The sequence below is a fragment of the Ursus arctos genome, unplaced genomic scaffold, assembly GCF_023065955.2.
Source record: "Ursus arctos isolate Adak ecotype North America unplaced genomic scaffold, UrsArc2.0 scaffold_27, whole genome shotgun sequence".
Classification (NCBI taxonomy): domain Eukaryota; kingdom Metazoa; phylum Chordata; class Mammalia; order Carnivora; family Ursidae; genus Ursus; species Ursus arctos.
In genome coordinates this window covers 20,887,013-20,907,376 of record NW_026622952.1, presented here as the reverse complement: position 1 = coordinate 20,907,376, position 20,364 = coordinate 20,887,013, and the positions used below count along the sequence as shown (strand labels likewise).

The 20,364-nt window shown below is 47.8% G+C and overlaps 1 protein-coding gene across 2 annotated transcripts in view; it reads left to right on the top strand.

The window, feature by feature from the left end:
- The window catches only part of LOC113262005 (prolow-density lipoprotein receptor-related protein 1-like), a 40,214-nt gene that overhangs the window by 6,364 nt on the left and 13,486 nt on the right, over window positions 1–20,364 (top strand). For both annotated transcript variants that reach the window (XM_057303504.1, XM_048226369.2), the window contains 15 exons: window positions 955–1,074; window positions 2,008–2,133; window positions 2,849–3,052; window positions 3,724–3,892; window positions 4,274–4,442; window positions 5,580–5,805; window positions 6,333–6,458; window positions 8,461–8,685; window positions 13,330–13,641; window positions 14,295–14,507; window positions 15,685–15,882; window positions 16,440–16,655; window positions 18,192–18,430; window positions 19,309–19,438; window positions 19,656–19,840. In XM_057303504.1, the coding sequence (XP_057159487.1) occupies window positions 955–1,074; window positions 2,008–2,133; window positions 2,849–3,052; window positions 3,724–3,892; window positions 4,274–4,442; window positions 5,580–5,805; window positions 6,333–6,458; window positions 8,461–8,685; window positions 13,330–13,641; window positions 14,295–14,507; window positions 15,685–15,882; window positions 16,440–16,655; window positions 18,192–18,430; window positions 19,309–19,438; window positions 19,656–19,840 (2,858 nt within the window). The remainder of the gene's footprint in view (window positions 1–954; window positions 1,075–2,007; window positions 2,134–2,848; window positions 3,053–3,723; window positions 3,893–4,273; window positions 4,443–5,579; window positions 5,806–6,332; window positions 6,459–8,460; window positions 8,686–13,329; window positions 13,642–14,294; window positions 14,508–15,684; window positions 15,883–16,439; window positions 16,656–18,191; window positions 18,431–19,308; window positions 19,439–19,655; window positions 19,841–20,364) is intronic.

Below are 20,364 nucleotides of genomic sequence, written 5' to 3'. Positions count from 1 at the left end.
AGATCACGTGTTCAAGACCATATGGTGAATTCTGTAAGGATTTAACTGAGGAAGGACTGAGGAAGACTATCTCCTGGTGAGGAGGGAGGTTCCTGAGCAAGCATCTCAAGTTTTATTTATTTTTATTTTTTTAAAAGATTTTATTAATTTATTTGACAGAGAGAGAGGCAGTGAGAGAGGAAACACAAGCAGGGGGAGTGGGAGAGGGAGAAGCAGGCTTCCCGCTGAGCAGGGAGCCCGATGCGGGGCTCGATCCCAGGACCCTGGGATCATGACCTGAGCCGAAGGCAGACGCTTAACAACTAAGCCACCCAGGTGCCCCTGCATCTCAAGCTTTAAAACCTTGTGATTCTCACTATAAAAATCACTGTTGGTTCAAGTTGGGTGGGAGGGGGAGAGGGCACCTGTCCCCAGGTCACGTTGTCATCTGTCTCATTTCCTCCTTAAATCTGGGCTTAGATGCATGTGATGAGACCCCTGTAGTGCTGCTGAGGGCTGAGAAAGCTGCTTTCTACTAAAGGAACACATAAGACACTGAAAGCATGAACAGTGGGACAAAGCACAGGTTTCCGGTGCTGTAGAGATAAATCACTGAGGTTAAGAAGTTACTGTATCTCCTCCTGAGGTGAGGGTCCTGGCCACTCATATTTTCTAGAGAAAATAGGGAAGAGGTTGCTGGCCCTTCCGTGGGTGAGCAATACACCAGCATTTGAAATTGTTCAGACTGTCTGCCTAGAAAAGTCCTTTTTCCTGCTCCATGATTCCTCACTTTCCCTGTTCTATGGTCTTTCCCCAAAGCCTCCACATTCCTAGGTCAGAGGGCAGGGTCAAAGGTTATTCTTTAGAGGTCCTCTGTAGCCCTCACACCATGTAGGGGGTTGTAACACCATGGTTTAGAAAACGTTTGCTCTGTACCATGTTCAACTCTCCTGACCGCTGCCCTGTCTCTACCAGGGAAAAACTGCTCCCTGGCCAACGGGGGCTGTGAGGGGCAGTGCAGTGACACCACCTGGGGAGTCCAGTGTTCGTGTGGAGCTGGGTGGCAGTTACAGCCGGACGGGCAGAGCTGTGCAGGTCAGAGTTCATCTGGCTCATCCTCCGAAGTTTTTATGGCCGTGGGATATACATGCCATGCAACTTACCATCTGAATCATTTTAAGGGTATAATTCAGTGGCCTCCACCACATTCACAACACGTGTAAACATCAGCCCCATCCATCTCCAGAACTTTCTCATCCTCCCCAACAGAAACTCTGTCCCCAGTCCCTGGGAAACTCCATCAACTTTCTGTCTCTCTGAATTTGCCTGTTCTCGTCCTGCATGTAAGTGCAGTCATGTGGCATCTGTCCTTTTGTGTCTGGCTCATTCCACTTAGCCTGTCATTAAGGTTCATCCATGTCATAGCAGGTGACAGACTCTCCTTCCCTTCCTAAGGCCAAATGCCTCATTGTATGTATGTGCCCCATTTTGTGTATCCGTCTGTTGACGGGCATTTGGGAGGTTTCCACCTTTTGGCTGTCGTGGACAATGCCATGAACATTGGCGTACACATGTCTGAATCCCAGCTTTCCATACTCCAGGGTATACACCAGAAGTGGGATTATGGTATCCTGCAGTAACTTCTACGTTTAACTTGAGAAACCTTCAAACTGTTTTCCATGGGGGCTACCCCGCTTGCCATTCCCCCCAGCAGCACACAAGTGTTTCCGTTTCTCCACGTCTTACCATTCATTCTGAATCAGCAACGCCCCCAAGAGTGTTGCTAGGGTAACCTCCATCTGGATTCTGTACCAGCCACACACCCGGGGGCTCTACACTGACGTTCCGGCTGAATTACACTTACTCGTATGGCAGCTCCATAGAGCCAGGGACTGTCTGTCCCAGCACCCAGCACAGGGATTTCCACATAATACATGTCCAGTGAGCATCTGAAAGGGGGCCCAATGGCCCCCAAATGCTCAAGAGATTACTCCATGGTCGCCTCTGACTTTGACTCTCTATCATCAGATATAGATGAGTGCTCCAAGGCCTACGGTCCCTGTGGCCAGCTATGCCATAACGTCCCAGGCTCCTACTCCTGTGCGTGTGTTCAAGGTCACCAGCTCTACAATGGTACCAGTTGTCGAGTTACAGGTGAGTTTCGAGACCCTACGCAAAGCCTAGCCCTTGCTCTGTCCTTAGTGGTAAGTATAGATAGAAGTGCTATCGATTCACTTTAGGGTCTAGTATTAGGGGTGACTTTATTCTTTCCATAAAGAAGCTGCTATTGCAGCATTCCTTGGCCAAATCAAGTGTCCGTTGCTATTACGTGTCTTTATTTTTCTTTCATTTTATTTCTTCAAGTAATCTCTACACCCAACATGGGGCTCGATCTTACGACCCCAAGATCAGGAGTTGCATACTCTGCTGACTGAGCCAGCCAGGTGCCCCTATTAAGGATCTTTAAGATGACTGAGCTGTTCTGTGGGCTATACACATAAGTGCTCCAGAGACCCCGCTGATGTAATGTCTACTTGGCCTGTGCTGCTTTAATCATGGGACAGTGAATTCCATTTGGCTGCTATGTCCGAGGCAGGGAGAGTACTTCTGTCTAGGGTTGGGGGAAGGGCTGCATCTGAAATCAAATAGGTCCAAAGTTCCAAAGATGAGTTGGAATGTGTTGGAGTTCAGAGGAGGAATTGTGACTTAGGGTGCTGAGCAAGATCTCCTCTAGACACACCTGAGTCCAGACTTGAGGGATAAGTGGATTTCAGCACGGCGGATGGGGCAGGATCTTTGGTGAAAGAGAACAGCGTGAAAGAAAGTTCAAAGGAATGTGTCACTATTCCTTTTCCACCTTCTATTGCAGATGCTGCTGTAAAAATTCTCATAGCGGCAGACACAGAACTTGGGGTCCTGGACCGAAGAACAGGCATCTATGAGCCTCTGATACCTATAAAATCGAGGCCTACTTCTGTTGCCTATGATCGTGAGAGAAGCATGTACTTTTGGGTGGATGAAGTCTTACATGTGTTCATCCTTGGGAAGCCAAACGCAGTTCCTCTCTATCCAGGTATATTTCTTGATGTTAAGAGCCTAGTTTCTTAAAGCTACTTCAGCAGAGTATAAGCAGCCTATGTATTCATCTGGACATCGTCTGTGACTCACTTGTCGTGAATCATGAGAGTGTATACATACAATCCCGATTTGAGATAAGACCACGTGATTTGGCTCAACAGGAGCTTTGGTAGAGCATAACCAGAGAATGGATCGCTCTAAAGACGTACAGAAAGTCTGGGGACGTGGGCTCAGGCCAAGGTTAGTCTCAGCTTCATCCCTAGGTATGCGACTTTGAGCAAGTTGTTAACTCCTTTGAACCATACTCAGTAAGACGAACGCGATAGCCCTTGTCTCATTGGGTAAGAGGGGGGGCTTCAAGTAGAATGGCACATGGGATGAACAACTCCTAGCAATTCCCCTGAGACTTCTGTAATAGATGTTGCCCCAAACTGAGGTTGTTGCATTCGCTGGATTTCTTGGTTCTGCTTCTGCTAAGGTCCTTCTCTTGCCCTACTGCCCACTGTAGATCGCACATAGCATGTCTCTGGTCTTCCTTCCCTGTGTCCCATTTGCCACCTCATACAGCTTGAAACCAGATGTAGAAAAGTTTAGTCTGAATCTTTCTTTCAAGGTAAGAAGAAGGTAGAAGAATACAGGAGCATAATACTGTCTCGTTATCCCCAGAACTTAAAACCATAGACAGTATCTCTTTGGACTGGCTCACGGGGCAGTTGTACTGGGCTAGCAGCTTCGCGAGCGTCATCTGTGCTGGTCTGAGTGATGGCAGAGGCTATGTCAAAATCTTGGAAAAGGATCTGGTGCCAGAGCAGCTAATCGTGTTTCCCACAAAGAAGTAAGTAGTGTTTCTCTGAGAATATATCCTAAATCATTGGTTATCTTTGATGTTTAAATTGATAAGATAGCCCTTCAACGTTTTCAGTGTAGGTCTCATTTGCTCCAGAAATGTCTTCATTTTAAGTCTAAATTGAATCCTAGGGAGAGCAATTTTTCAGCCCACTGAGTCTAAGGGCAGAAATCTCCGCATTCTTAGCCGCACAACGGCCTGGGCCTGAACAAGAGTGCTAAGGGAGCCTGGCTGTTTAGGACGGCGCATGTGCAGTGTGGTGGATGGGGGCGGGGTGGGGTGGGGGGAGGACTGGGCTGTTCAGGACAGCGCATGTGCAGCGCGGGGGGTGGGGGAACTGTTAACACTTTGCGCTTCTGCGTTCCTCAGGTCCTTGTATTGGGTAAATCGTGGCGAGAAAGGCGCGAGAACTATCGAAGCTGCAGGGATGGACGGCTCAGATCGGAAGGTGCTTGCAGCTGTCCACATGGAGGAGCCTGTGGGGCTGACGCTTGACTATGTGGCCGGCCGGCTGTACTGGATCAGTGAATATAAAAAGGTACTGGAGAGAGGTCAGGAAGAAAAACGTTTTAGTCAGGGCTTGGTAGGACAGTGGGTAACCGCAAAGTTCTCCGAAGTCTCGCATGGGCACTGCAAGGTGCCTTCTGGCCATGAAGAGTGAGAAAAGCAAGCTATGATGGCACAGTATCTTTAGTAGAGCTCGACCGGATCAACATGGGTGGGGAGACGCAGTGTGACTTTCTCGAACACTGCGGTCAAACTTAGCACTGGAATTTCCTGGTAGCATAGGTCATATTATATGTTGTACCCAGGATATAAAACCTTTTAAGATGGCAGATCACCTCCTTAAGTACCTCTTAGTACTTACTTGCATTCCTATTTCTAGGTCTTAATATTACTGTTGATTTTATCTTATTTTGGAAGCATCAAACTGACAGACCAATATGACATGGTGGCTAAAAGCATAGGCTTGGGAGTCACAGGTTTTTTTCTAAGACTTTAGTTTTTTTGTTTTGTTCTGTTTTTGTTTTTAAGATCTTATTTATTAGAGCGCTGGCGAGCTTGCGGGGGAGGGACAGAGGGAGAGGGAGAGACAGACTCCCCGATGAGTAGGGAGCTGTACTCGATCCCGTGGTCCTGGGATCATGACCTGAGCTGAAGGCAGATGCTTAACCGACTGAGCCACATAGGTGCCCCATTTTTTTAAAGTGATCTCTACACCCAGGGTGGGGCTGGAATTCATAACCCTGAGATCGGGAGTTGCATACTCTACCAACAGCCCCCCAGGGACCCTGGGAATCGTATTTTTAAGTCTGTTACTTCAGTCGTGACTTTGGCCATTTATGGCACCTGTTTGAGCTCCCATTGCCCTCTCTGAAAAGAGAGAATGTTTACCTCGGAAAGCAGTTGGAGAACATAGGGAAAGGACTTGGTACAATGTCTGGATACAGACAGTGAGATATAGTAGCTATTTGTACAGGGTACCTGTGACCCCAGTTCGTGCAAGAAGCAGTCCAGCCACTGGCTTTGGCATTAGCCTCCATGAATTCTAAGATGCTTTCATCTTTATCAAGTTGATAGCACGTGAAGATGGTAAATCGGTGTCCACCAAGAGGCGCACTGACGTTGGCATCTCTTGCTAATGCTCACCGGCTCTCATGACTCTACCCTTCAGTCCATAGAGACGGTAAACGTGGATGGCAGTGGGAGGCACACCTTTCCTGAGATCTTCTTGGAAGATGACAACCCAATAGGACTAGCTGTATTCGAGAACTCTTTCTTCTGGGCAAATAAAATACGGCTGTTTCACACTTCACCCCACACCCCAAAGGAGAGAGTGATATTGCTCAATGCTTCCATATCTGCTTTCTCGGTGCTCCACAAATCCCAACAGCCCAAGGGTATGTCATTGACACGTTAAGTGTTAATTATTGTTGACTGAAAGTTTTCTGTTCTTGACAGCAAATTGAAGAAAGCCCAGCATCCTGTTTATTGGAGGAAGTCAAATATTCATTGACTAGGAGTTAAAAGTTTTTGTTAATCAGAAATTATATGTCAGATTCAACTCAGATAATGCTTCTTAAGTGGGTCTGAGAGACTCACTGAAGTAGAGAGCCGAGACCACTATTTACTTCTAAAGGAGTCTTTCTATCCGGAAGCCAGGCAGTCCTTTTGTCTTAACTCTAGGGCAAAAGACTTGGTTGTTCATTGAAGCCTTATATTGGCCTGAGGTTAATATGGTTAAGTAATTGCCACTATCCAAAAGGGATTACGGGAGTTTAAAGGTCAGCATGCCTAACCTAGAAGGTAACAAGTGTACTAGGATTCCTCTTAAGGCAAAACTAATTTAACTCCCCTTGAGTATTAAGTTTTGAACTAGTATGGAGAATTCTGAAATCGTATCTAACCTATTTCTCTTTGAAAATAGGCAGGTACCCAGCATGTGCTCCAGGCTCGTGCAGCCACCTCTGTCTCCTGTCCCCTGTCCATTCCAAGGGCTATAAGTGTGTTTGTCCAGAGGGAATGTTCCTTTTACCTTCTGGTATATGTAGTGGTAAGTATGCTGGGTGAAATGGGCTTGGCTCAAGGAGACACATTGCATGGTAGGCCTGGAAATAACATAGCTTCCGTTTGGGGATCACTTTTACACTGACAACTTTACTCTGATAAGTTTTGTTATCCAAAGATCTTGACTAGGGGTGCCTGGGTGGTGCAGCGGTTGGGCGTCTGCCTTCGGCTCAGGGCGTGGTCCCGGCGTTGTGGGATCGAGCCCCACATCGGGCTGTTCCACTATGAGCCTGCTTCTTCCTCTCCCACTTCCCCTGCTTGTGTTCCCTCTCTCGCTGGCTGTCTCTATCTCTGTTAAATAAATAAAAATCTTAAAAAAAAAAAAAAAAAAAAAAAAACCCAAAGATCTTGATTAGGTTTTTTTCATTGCGTTAAAAATATAACTGTTTTAACGACTTTCAAGTGTATAGTGGTATCAGGTGCGTTCACATTCTTGTGCAACTCTCACTACCATCCATCTGCAGAACTTTTTCTGTTTTTTAAAGATTTATTTATTTTAGAGAGGGCATGAGCAGGAGGGAGGGGCAGAGAGAGAGGGAGAACACCCAAGCAGACTCCCTGCTGCGCGCAGAGCCTGACGCAGGGCTTGATCTCATGACCCTGAGATCACGCCCTGAGCCGAGATCAAGACTTGGACGTCTGACTGAGTCACTCAAGCGCCCCCCTCCAGAACTTTTTCATCTTCCTAAACTGACATTTTATACTCATTAAACAATAACTCCCCATTCGTCTCCCCCCAGCCCCACCCCTAGACCACCATTCTGCTTTCTGTATGAATGTGACTACTCTAGGAACCTCATGTAAGTGGAATCCTACAGTATTTGTCCTTTTATTGCTGCCTTATTTTACTTAGCATAATATCTTTACGGTTCATACGTGTTGTAATATGTGTCAGAATTTCCTTTCTTTTTAAGGCTGAATAATCATTTTATTTGTATTATATTTGGTTTCTCCATTAATCCATCAATGAATATTTGGGTTTGTTTGATTATAAAACAGGAAAAACAGATTACACCACTCAGTTTTACCCCAAATTAAGTTGGTATAAGAAAGAAATCCTCCATAGTCTTATGACCGTTGTGTACTCTGACTTAGGTTTGTAAGCAGGGTCTACTTCAATATTGTTAACATAAATTCTTCATGTTGTTTTGTCTTTGAAATATTGATGCTTACAAGCTCCTTTGAACATCTCTATCCAAATTACTTTTTTGGGGAAAGATTTTATTTAGAGAGAAAGAGTGCATGGGCGGGGAGGGGGCAGAAGGAGAGAGACAGAGAATCTCAAGCAGACCCCTGCTGAGTGTGGAGCCCAGTGCAGGGCTTGATCTCACAATCCTGGGATTGTGACCTGAGCTGAAACTTTGAGTCCGACACTTAACCAACCAAGCCACCCAGGTGCCCCCCAGATTACTTTTTTTGCTAAAGAACACTCAGGTTTTAAGAAGGATAAATGATGTAAATATGTTCATGCCCTAACTACCTTTAAAGAACACAATTCTCAGGGGAAGCCACTGAACGTGATCACGGTATGTAATACGCTGTTGTGCCAAACTCAGCACTTCAGTTTAAATTGTATCTTGAGGGACACCTGGATGGCTCAATTGGTTAAGTGTCTGCCTTCAGCTCAGGTCATGATCCCAGGGTCTAGGATTGGTCCTGCATCAGGCTCCCTGCTCAGTGAGGAGTTTGCTTCTCCCTCTACCCTCCCCAGCTGCTCATGATCTCTCTCTCTTTCAAATAAATAAAAAAATGTTTTAAAAATTTTAAAAATTGCACCTTGAACATTATATATACAGGAGAGCAGAGCAATTCTTCATTTGCCCAAATGACTCCTTTCTCTTAGGAAGCTAGGGCATTCGTGTTGTTTCTGTGCCTCAGAAGCGAACTTGCTAAGACCCCTTTCAAGGTGTACCTCAGCTGGAGAGATTGCTCACTATGGAAGCATGGGGCTTATCTGACAAATGGCCAAATCTCCTTTTTCTTGGTAGAGTTAAAGCTAGTGTTCTCTTCTGGCACACGTCTCTACTTGTTGAAAGTTGGTTTTATGGGAACTGCTATAGAGAGAACCCTAGTCCAAGAGCATCCTAGCAACATCTATTTACTGGATATTGACTGGAAAAGAAACCTCATCTACTGGACAAATGCCCAGGGACAGCTGTTCTGCTCAACTGGCTATTCAGGAGAAAAGCAAGAGATTTGGACAGAGCATACAGGTAAGCTGGATGGCTTTTTTGGATTTTCCCCTTTATTTTCTGGCTCTAATATTCACTAGAACCAAAAAAAAAAAAAAAAAAAAAAAAAGTACCTGTTCCTGATCTGAATCAACGTTAATGCCAAAGAGTGGTTTTAAACTAATTTAAATATGAACTGTGACTTACCCTTGTACTTACAAGAGGTGTGCAGGCTGTTAAAAGGCTACCATGATTCAGGAAATCCTAAGGTCAGTGGTAAGTTTTTTGAAATTCTATTTTTCTGGCCTTAAGTTTGGGTAAGATAGAAATAGACCTTAAATATTTCAATTTTGCATTGCAGATTTTTCTTGCACTAATTTAGAAGTGATTTGCAATGCAGATTTCTGAGAGAACTAGCAAGATATCTTCTTAACGTGGTAATATATGCTTTCTCTCCTCTCCCACACTGTTGAATGGCACAGCCCGTCCTTAGCGCCTTGTACTCCACCTAAAGGCAAACATCTACTTTATAAAAGAGAACTGGGGCTAGAGCTCTAGGGTGAGTAATTTGATTTCTGAATGTCTGCGCCCTGGGTACTCTAAGTACCAGTGATACGCTTTACTACAAGAAGCGCCATATTGAAATGCATGTTCCTGAGACATCCTTCAGAGCGGTAGACTCTACCGAGTCCTGTGGGCAAGCACAATGCCTGACACCTAAGAACTTCCAGTACCTGCCCCAGAGAACTTTCAGGAAAAAGTGAAATGGGCAGCATTCTGATGGCTGTTTGAGGAATCATGATCTTGAATTTCTTCCCATATCTTCCCACCAGTTAAAATGCCACCTTCGCTCCACTGGCTAATATTAGCTAATAGGTTTCTGTGTTACAGTGATCACATTTGTAAGGGACTGGCAACTTCATTCGAGCTGGCTTCTAGGGTGGAACATTGAGTCCCTGTGGTAGATGGCTCTGAAATAATAGAAAATCTGTAGGTCTCTGTCCCTGGTTACTGGCACAGAGTTCCTAAGACCTTTGCAACGTCCTGAGTCATAGCATCGGACACAGAGTTCCCCTAAGTCCTTTGAAATTTTCTAGGTGATTGCAAGAGTTTAGTTTGAATGAGGCAAATTTAGTGGGGTCTGCAGTGTAATGCAAAATTGAATTTAAGATCCATTTCTACATTACCCAGACTTAAGGCCAGAAAAAAATTAAAAACCTTACCACTGACCCTGGGAGGGTATTTACCAGAAAGACCAAGCCATGACTAGAAGCTTAGAACTTGCAGCCCCACTCCCTGTCCTCTGGAGAGGGGGGAGGGGCTGGAAATGGAATCAGTCATCAATCATGCCTGTGTGATGAAGCCTCTATGAAATCCCCAAAGTAGGGGCTCCAGTGAGCTTCTGGGTTGGTGAGCACATCCCTGTGCTGGCAGGGCGGTATACCCCATCACCATGGGAACAGAAGCTCCTACTCGTGGGCCCTTTGGGTGTTGCCCTGTGGATCTCTTTGGCTGGCTGTTCATTTGTATCGCTTATGAAATAAACCAGTAAATGTGTTTCCCTCAGTTCTGTGAGCAGCAAATTATCAAACTCGAGGGGGTTGTAAATCCACTGATTTACAGCCAGTGGATCAGCGTGCACGTGACAACCCGGACTTGTGACTGGCATCAGAAGTGGGGGCAGTCTTGGGATGGAGCCCTTAACCTGTGGGATCTGATGCCTGTCTAGGAGGACAGGGTCAGAACTGAATTGTAAGACATTCGGCTAGTGTTGCAGAATTGCTTGGTATGGCGACCCCCCCCCCCATACCCCCACATCTGGTGTCAGAAGTGTTGGCGGAGTAAAGGAGCCACAGCGGTGTGTTTTTTCTTGTACAGTGCCTGAAAGCTTGACAAAGCCAGGCAGGCCCTTCACAGCAGGGATCAATCAGGCTGGTCACTACCTCTCAGGACCTATTTGCAGATCTCAGGGCCTCCTTACAGCCCTTGTGAGCATGCAGCTTTCAGCTTCTTACATCAGAGGGTGCTAATATCAGCGGTTTCTCTTTTTCTAAAAAAAAAAAAAAATGATTGATTTGAGAGAGAGAGCACATGGTGGGGAGGGGCAGAGGGAGAGAGATACTTAAGCAGATTTGTACTGAGTGTGGAGCCCAATGGGGGGCTCAGTCTCTTGACCCCGAGATCACGACCTGAGCTGAAACAAAGAGTTGGACGCTTAACCAACTCTGCCACCCAGGTGCCCCGGTGTTTTCTCTTGAATGAGTTAATCTTGTCCTCATTGACAAGTGTAGGCTGGGAAATACAGAGGAGATTGCTAATAAAAAAAAATAGGAGGGCTTCAAAAATACATTTTAGGCAAGAGTGCATGTCTTTAAGAACCTGTGTAGAATCTCTCAAAGAACATTCCGTGGCCCTGGCAACTGGGCATTCAACCTTGAATCTGCACAGCACCAGTAAAATCTAATGCCAGAGAGAGAGCATCTTCTGTGCAGATGGCGGAGCCCAAAGGAGCAGAGAGAAGCTGCACCGGGTGTGGCTGGTCTGTTCTTAACTGGCTGACCTCGAGCCCTTCTTTCCTGGAGCGACTTAAGGAACGTGGGGGACAACTCTGTGTGAGTTCCTCCACATGAAAATGTGAGGAATAGTAGGACCTCTCCCCCTAACACCCAGGAAGTGGGGAGAACTAGAACACAGGAGTCCTGTGTGTACAGGCTTGTCCATTCTGCCAGCCACGCCCCAGCTTCCCGCCTCGTCTGTTGGTCAGCCTCCCCCTTAGTTAACATTGGAGTTCTGAAATATATCCCAGCACACCACAGGGTATTCTATTAAGACCCAGCTCTCTGGGGTTGGGGGATGTGTGCATAGATACATTATATATGTTTGTAATAAAGCTTACTGATACAAAGGTTGTAACACAATTTACAAATAACAAAGTATACAGTGCTCTTTGTTGTAAACTTCTTGTAGCTACATGATTTTCAGATTGGCTACAGATCCAAGAATTCAGAATAAAAAAGCAGTTTATAGTTGCAGTTCAGTCAAACTTTAACAAAATCCAACTATGAATAAATGCTTGATTGCGATCTGATTTGGCAAAGAGTCGCTGCCATCCCTGAGTGAATATAGTCCTGTAACGTTATGTGACACTTGTTTCCATAAACAAGCAAGAAGTGCAGCAGTGAAGACCAATTAGAATAAGTTTATTGAACTAAAGGAGTTATTTATGGATTTGGATAATTGTTTTCAAATTCTAGGAAAATGGTTTCCCAACTTTTGTGGTCTTTAAAATGTCATGGCCATAGGTGTGACACACATGAATTTAATGTGCAGTATTAACATTTTCCTCTACCACTTAAGTCCAGGCCAGGGGTTGTCAGCCTCTTTCTATAAAAGACCAGACAATAAGTATTTCAGGCTGGTCGGGCACTCTGCCATTGTATCTGCAGAGGAGCCGAGGACCATATGTGCACGATTGACCGTGGTGTGTTCCCCCGGAATTTACAAAAACACACTGCAGGCTGGAATTGGCCCAAGGGCCATTGTTTGTCAGTCCCTGGTCTAGAAAACAAAACCGAAAACAAATCAAGCCCTGATATGGAGTGTTTGCCAATGTCTCTGGTTAAAAATATTCCCACAGTGCCAGGTTTCAAGCTCCCAGTGTAATGTCACTTAACGTAGGGTTAGGAAGGGGTGTGTAGTAGCAAAATGCAGGAAAGTGAGGACTGGAGTATTTTCGTTTCGAATTCAATTAAGTTGATGTAATTTAGTTTTAATAACGACTATTCTGGACAGCAAGCTTGCAGCATTCCTGAATTTAACAACCAGCCATTTCGATCTTGTGCAAACGAGCTCCAGCACACCGCTCTGAAATAACGGGTGCTCACCTAAGCTTTTCGTAGGTACGCACTCTAATCCTCAAACCTGAGAGAAGCCCTGTCCCTATCACGCGTTTGCAGAAACTACAGCACAGTAATTACCTGACATCTTATTTTGAAATGTGCTTCCAAAATGGCAGTCTGACTTGCTAGCCTCATCCTGCTCTTAGCTTTTATGCTATCCTGCACCCCAGAGTACGTACTACCTAGCTGAGACTTGTGCGGCTCTAGTGGGCCGGATGGGAGTAGGGAGTGCTTGGTGGCTTGGTGCCCATGTCTGTTACACTTGAAAGCTACCACCTTGTGGCTTCTATATACTCGGTCCCTATGCTATCTCTGTCTTCTAGCTCTAGGTCTCCTCACTATCCATGCTACTGGTGACCTTTCACACCACTGTTGTGGTGACACTTGACCCAGTCTCTGCTTTCCCATAGCGATTTCAGTCCTAGGCACTTGGCATGTAATTGATTGATTTTCATACTTAACCGACGAAGAGGGAGGTGAATCCAAAGTTGCAGGTCTGCGTTCAAATGCAAGCGTTGCCACTTAGATCTCTAACTTCTAAAAGGTGGTGGGTATCTCCCTTACCAGCTGGTCGTGAGGATCACATGAGCTCGTATGACAGATGGGTGCGGGAACCAGAGTGGGCATGATGGGACTCCCCGTGTAAATGAGGCATGCGGGCTTGTTAGGGACCAGCCTTTGCACCCCTCCAAGTGTCTCCCTTCCATCCTTGACCCAAAACGGTAAGACCAAGCACGAGTGTATTTGAATGTCCTTTCTACTGGGAGTTCCTTTCCCCCCCTCACAGTCTGCTCAGCGAATGTGGACATATCCACGGGGAACTTGTACTGGCTGCCGTGTGACCGAAGTGCCATCCAGAAAACTAGCATCCCTGGCCCGGACACATGGACCCTCTACAGAACAGGCAGCCTTATACTGCATCTTCTTCTCGACTGGCCAAAGAGAGTGCTCTACTGGGTAGAAAGTGGGAAACACTTGCAAAGTATGACCCTCGCTGGCAAAAACAGACAGCAAGTCTGGACGGGCACCTGGACGGCGGACACCCACATGGCCTTAGACCTTGGCTCGTCTAGCATCTTCTGGACGACCAAAGGGTCAGGTAAGGGCTACCCAGAGCGACGCGGTTGGAAGAAGCTGGGGAGTGGTGATGGTAAGTCTCGTTTCGGCATGAGGATCGCGGTCATTCCTAGAACTAGCTAGATCTAGGCTCAGATTCTGGTTTTCATAGTTACAGCCTGGGCACACGTCCCTCGGCTCAAACCCGGTTTCCTTTGTAAGTCTAGATTTCTGACATGAAAGGTAGAAAACTGCAGAGCTAACATACTTAGTCGCAGTTTGTTCAGAATGTGTTTCTGTCTCCATGAGTAGAAGTAGCAGACCCGAACTTGCATTGCAAATGAAGCAGAGGTGTGCTTTAGGTCCACTGGGTCGCAGATGTGACTCCTGCCTTGCCGCTGCCGCTGACCGTCTTCTCGGGTGGCTGGTGGCTGCGCGCAGGCGACCGAGTGTGTTAGCACACTGCCTGAAAGAGGTAAAGCATGCCTGATGCTTCCACGAGGCCCATCTCGCGTTCCTGGAGCTTTAAACACTTCCCAGGGCTATCCTTAACTACAAAACTCAGTAGGAAGAATCTGTGCTTATTTTCAGTGGGGCTCATTGAACCTCAATAGAGGGCTACCCATGCCCCCCTCCCCCCCACTGTCATGGGCTCCTTGTTCTCTGCCAGCTTGTAAGCACCTGACTCTTCCTTAGGGTTGCAAAGTCTGAGTCTCCTCAAAAATAGAACATACACTTTGAACAAGACCTGGAGTGACGGCATTATAGCGGCTCACGAGCCCTACCTGGTGACCGTGCACGGGGGAGCCCTCCTGCTGTGGGACAGGAGGACACCGGAGCCCTTCGCAGTGTCAAGAGAGCCGTATGTGAGGACAATGATCATCCTGGCAGAGAATCAGCAAGTTTCAGGCGAGTCTTCCTTTGTGGGTTTCTTCTTTGAAATCCACTTTCTCTGCCTCTCATCAGTGTGTTTTCTGAGGATAAAATCCTGGGTATCTTTGTATTGGCAGTTGCCCCAGCCCACAGTGCAGCGGACCTTCTCCCTAACTTGGCCTTATCTGGAAGAGTAAGAATCGGACACGTTTCTCAAAGTTGCTTAATGACACAAGACCCCAGGCAAAACTCCCAGAACTTTGCCCCCCATAACCCCTTTGGGGAGTCCTCTTGCATGTTAGCACCTTAAACCTCTTCACCTGGCGGTATAGAGATCCATTTAATTGGTTCTAAAGCACTTGCCCCAACAGATTTCACCGAGGAACCCCCTTTTCCTCCAGCAGCAACATCTCACCGAGGATCCTTTGCAAAGCCGTTTTGGGGCTGCGGATACCAGGACATGCAGTTCCTTCTGCTGTTGAAGCTGCACGGGTAGTCCAGATCACCCTGCTTACGCTGCTTTTTTTCTCTTCACACGAGCCTTTGGCCTGGAGACAAAAAATCAGACTCTGGCTCATGAGGCAGAAAAAGCAGAAATCCTATTACAGGATCCGGGGGACTTTGTCATAGGCTAGGAAGCCAGACAGAACAAGTCCCTGCTTACAGAACCTTTATTTTTCTTGTCCGTCCTTCCTTCCTTCCTTCCTTCCTTCCTTCCTTCCTTCCTTCCTTCCTTCCTTCCTTCCTTTTTAAAGATTTTATTTATTTGACAGCGAGAGAGGGAACACAAGCAGGGGAAGTGGGAGAGGAAGAAGCAGATTCCCCGCCGAGCAGGGAGTCTGATGCAGGGCTTGATCCCAGGGCCCTGGGATCATGACCTGAGCCAAAGGCAGATGCTTAATGACTGAGCCACCCAGGCGCCCGAAACTTTATTTTTCCTTCCTAGCAGATAGCATCAGGCAGTGAGAAGTTATTAGGTTTGGAAGGAGAAAACAATCTGCCCAAATTTGAAGCCATGAGATGATAGGCCGATGGACAGCATCTCACCTAAGGATCTAGGCTTTGAGGCCATCTCACGTTTTTTTCTTCCTACGAGGTAGACACATGTAGCTGCCGAGCCCCGACATGGTTTTTGGAGGAGGGGGACAACAGAAGTACGTCTCTGGTGCCAAGACCCCAGGGCCTGCCTTGCTGAAGCCACTGTTTCTTACAGATCCTGAGCTTGAAGAGGCGGCCGCAGGCGGTCCTCCCCTCGCACTTCCTCTAGCACCCCCACTGCTTTGCACCCCATCCTCTGTCCCCTGTCGGAACGGGGAGGGATGCGTTTCTCCGGAGAACCTCTGCGATGGCAAGCCGGACTGTCAGGATGGCTCAGATGAAGGGGACTGTTCCCGGTTCTGCAACGGACCAGGTCTGTCTCTGCGTCAGGAATGCCGATGCGGCTTTGGGCTGGTGGTGTGAATGCCCAGCGTTCATCACAATCACCCTTGCTTCCTCTGGGTAACTTGTTGTAGCTGAAGGTCCTGGTCTGTCAGAATACGCACTCTGCCAGTATCCGTGTTATCGCAGTTAAGTCAGATGTTTTACCAGGTGTAATTTTTAACTATTGCTTCCTTGCCTCCTCAAATTTGCTTAACTGTTCCAATATTTGCCTTTATAAAGGCTGAGCCATAAGCTGACCTGAATGGACCGCTTAGAACAGATTTGGCGGTGTTTTTCAGTAAGTCGTTAAAGTAACCAAACCACTATGAGCGTTTGGTACTTAAACAGCCTCCTTCAGCTTGCTAGTGTAATTGACCTGAGCACTTTAGTAAGGCTTGCTTCTGGATTAGATGAACTGTCGAGCTCGAACAAATAGGGTGCAGTCTACTTACCCCTCAAACTCCGGGAAGAGGGTGAGTTCATCTAATTTTAAGCCTTCAGTAGGACTGAGTAGATGGTGCGAGCCCTTGGTCCTTTCCATTTTAGGGGTCTTCCAGTGTCTGAACAGAAACCAGTGCATTGAGGAGAAATACCACTGTGATGGGGCTCAGCAGTGCTCCGACGGGTCTGACGAGCTGGGCTGCTGGAAGCCCACTGAAGAGTGCTCTTTACGTTGTGACAACAAGACCCGCTGTATCCCTAAGAGCTGGCTGTGCGATGGCAACGCAGACTGTTCTGACCAGAGCGATGAGCAAGGATGCAGTAAGTACCGTGCAGCTCATTCGTGGTAGGTTACGTTCTCCGAAGTTGCCACCAACCCTGAGTGAACAGATAGCACATCATTGCTCGTAGAAAAAATACAGGGTGAGGTTTCTGAGAATCTGTCGTGACAATATTTTTGTCAACGAATCAACATATAACCTTGTTTTAGGTGTATTGCTGTTTAAAGACCATGTGATACACACATTGTTGTCTCATTAACATCGAAGTCACAGCCAACAGCATTGGAACTCCTGCCCAAACAAAGCCTAACACATGTATTTGCTCTGTAAGGCAGCTACAGACTTCTCGCCCTAGGAACACCAGACAGCATTTCCGCACTACCCCTGGGGGCCCTTTTCAACAGCAGAATCCCCCCAGAGTACAAAAATGTGGGAAGTATGGCTCTAGATTGACCACAGAAAGGACTCTTGTTTAGAGTGTGAGGACTGAAACGAGAAGGCAGAGCGTCACCTTGTCCCATCTCAAGTGGACGCATGCGCTAGGCAACACAAGAGTTCTGCTGTGTGTATGCCTGTCTTCAAATGACCATGAAAGCATGGGAGCATGGATTCCAGGGCGGCTGACGAATTTTGGCAAGTAGGGGAATGTGCAGATAATGAATCTGCAGATAATGGAGATGGACTGTACTTACCACAAAGTTAACAGACTGGGGTGAAAGGGTCTGAGTCGGAGGGATGTTGGTGATATAACACTTCCCCTCCGTGACGAGATTCCCATCAGTGGAAAAACCAGTTTACTTGACACAATGTTTCTTGAGCTTGAATCGACCATCTTGAAGATTTGAATTTTGATCCTAGGTCTTCTCATGTGGTGGGTCCTTATCTTTACGTGTGATTGCTTTCCCCTCTTTTCGATGGGAATCTTTCTTTTAAGTCTTCTCAATGACCTGTTTCAAGGACCTTAATCACATTATGGGAATAGGGTAGAAGAGAGAACTTGGAGAATTGAAGTGGGAAGAAGAGGAGGCTGGGTGAGGTACCATGATAGATTCGAATGCAGAGGCCACTGGGTAGCCAGGCAATATCAGTGCACTCGGGCTTATGAGAAGAACATCAGGAGGAGAGGCAGGAAGGAACCCCAGGTATAATTTACTTTTCAATGCATATGTATGGTTTTTGCCTAGGACCTGAGTTTTCTTGAGCGAAGTCAAGCAACTTCTGTCTTTATGAACTGAGCCCAAGAACGTAACGTGTAGGGTGTGTTGGACGTCATGAGAGACTTTCTCTCTTCATGGATGACGTTAAGGTCCTGGAGAAGAGTCCTACTCCTCAGCCTATCCCAGTGTCCGTCTACGTGTGTCCCATGCCTGTCCCCCAGCCCTCATTCTCCGAGACAGGGTTTTTCTGGGCTAGCTTAGTAGCCTTTTCTGGCCTAACACTATTCAAACCACCATCGAGGGCTGGGGTTTGGTTCCCCAGGTGAGAGCAGAAGACTGGGGAGTCTTCAGACCGCTTCATGTGCCTTCAAATGGCTTCCACATCTGGCTGAGTTCTTACCTAAAGCTTTGTTTTCCAGTTCGTGCAAAATGCAGTGCCCCTGAATTTCAGTGCGAGAACGGCCAGTGCATCTCAAACTCTCTGCGTTGCGATGGGAACCGAGACTGCCGGGACCACTCCGACGAGGACGGCTGTTCTGTGGCCTGGCCACTGCGGTGCTCGTCAGGGGAGGTGAAGTGCCAGGGGAGCGGAGAGTGTGTGTCCACGGAGTGGCTGTGTGACCGTGACTTCGACTGCGAAGATGGGACTGACGAGAAGGTAGGACACCCTTCTTCAGAAAACTGGATTTCTCCTCACAGCCAGAATGCATGCCCTCCTTATAGAAAACATGAGAAAACCCAAAAACAGTGAAGGCTCTCATCCCTACTGTCCAAAAAGCCACTCGTCATGACATCAGAGTGTCCAGAGAAGATCTCTTGTCAAAAGACAAATGTTTAAGAGGCTTTTATTGTAGGTTTGCAAGTGTTCGGTCTTCATGGCCATGGTGTAAATGTCGCCCAGGAGATCTGCTCCGAAGCTCTGCCTCCGCATCACTGAGAAGTGCCCTGACCCTGCCACCTTGTGGGACATGCAGCCTGGCTTGAATCCTGCTGCTTGCATTTGACCTGAAGGAAGTACTTACTCCCCTCAGGTTCTACTTCCTCCTCTGTCAAATGGGTAGGAGATGGGCCTTGTGGTGCCTGAGGGGGTGAGAATGCCTCCGAAGGTTCGGGGCTATTAGCAGAGGCACAGGTGTCCCCTCCCCTCCTCTAGTACATCCTGCCCCAGAGCCTAGCGTCCGAGTCAGGGCAGGTGCAAAGGGTGCCCTAGTGTTTACTGTGCTGGGATGGTTTTGAAATGGCAAAGGGATTCTGAAGAAAAGCTTCTAGAGCACATTCTCCTGCCTAGGTTTTTAAATGGAGATATCCTGATTTGATAAAACAGACCTTTTCACTTCACAGCCAGGTTCGCTTTACCCAGACCTCCTCACCTCAACTCTGGCTGCTGAAAACGTTTTTCTGAGTCTTGGGGCTTTCTCTGGCCTTGTTGCAGAAGGGACTCGAGCGTTGTCTTGTAAGCCAGGCTCGTTCTTCCGCCGAGACCCCCATCCTGGGCTCTGAGTGCAGGTGTCACTGACGGAGTCACTGTCCCCTCAGGACTGTGACCCCGAGGAGCTTCTCTGTGGCTCCTGGCAGTGGTCCTGTGCCGGCGGAGACCAGTGCGTGCCTGACATGTGGCGCTGTGACGGCCAGAGAGACTGTGAGGACGGCAGCGACGAGGCTGGGTGTAAGCGCGGGCGCTCCCCCGGAGGGGAGGGCACTTCCAGGGGCCCCGGCTGCTCGCTTCCTCTTGGCCTGAAGCCGGCTCAGCCGGCAAGTGCCACTGGCCCTGACGTCCACTCCCTGACCAGGATGGAGGTGTCATGATTGTACATCCTTGCTGCGGGAGGGATGTTCGGGACGGTGGGGAGCAAACTATAAAAGTAACAAGTCATTCTCTGTAGGCCCCCCCGAGAAGTGCCAGAGCTCTGAGTTCCAGTGCCGCTCCCATGGCTGCCTCGACCTCCACCTGGTGTGTGACGGGAAGGAGGACTGTGCCGACGGCTCCGACGAAGGGGGAAGGTGCTTGTCGTCAGCATGCAGCCACGCGCAGTGTTCCCACGCCTGCTACCAGTCCCCGCACGGGCCTGTGAGTTCATTCAGCTACTGCTCACCAGCAGCTGTAAACTTGGTTTAGTGACGGGGGGGCAACCTCATCAGTCTGGCCCTGACTGGTCACGAAGCCCCGAGCCTTACATGGCTGAGCTGCCCTGATCCGTCCTCTCATGTCCGCCGAGCCCTCGCTGGCTCCTGCGGAGGCCTGTCAGCTTCCTTCCCTGTGTCGTGTCTCCTGGAACTTTATCACCCAACTTCCAGAAACTGCTACTGTGAGCTCAGGGTGACACTTGGGACTAAGCCAGACGTTTTTATGGACGTCTCTTCCATAGCTGTATTTGGAATGGACCCGCCCTTAAATCGAGGACTGCCCGTGTTCTGGTCTAGCATTATTAGCGGGCTGAACATCGTGAACTTGGCTCTGATGGGCAAGTAAAGAAAACAGTGTTCTGACGTCTGATCACGGTAACCTCTCTAGTGGCGGGCAGCCAGTTCAGCTCAGTCTCCATGCGTCTTACTGGTTCTGCTGGGCTTCCAGGTGTCCTGGGCTGAACTTGG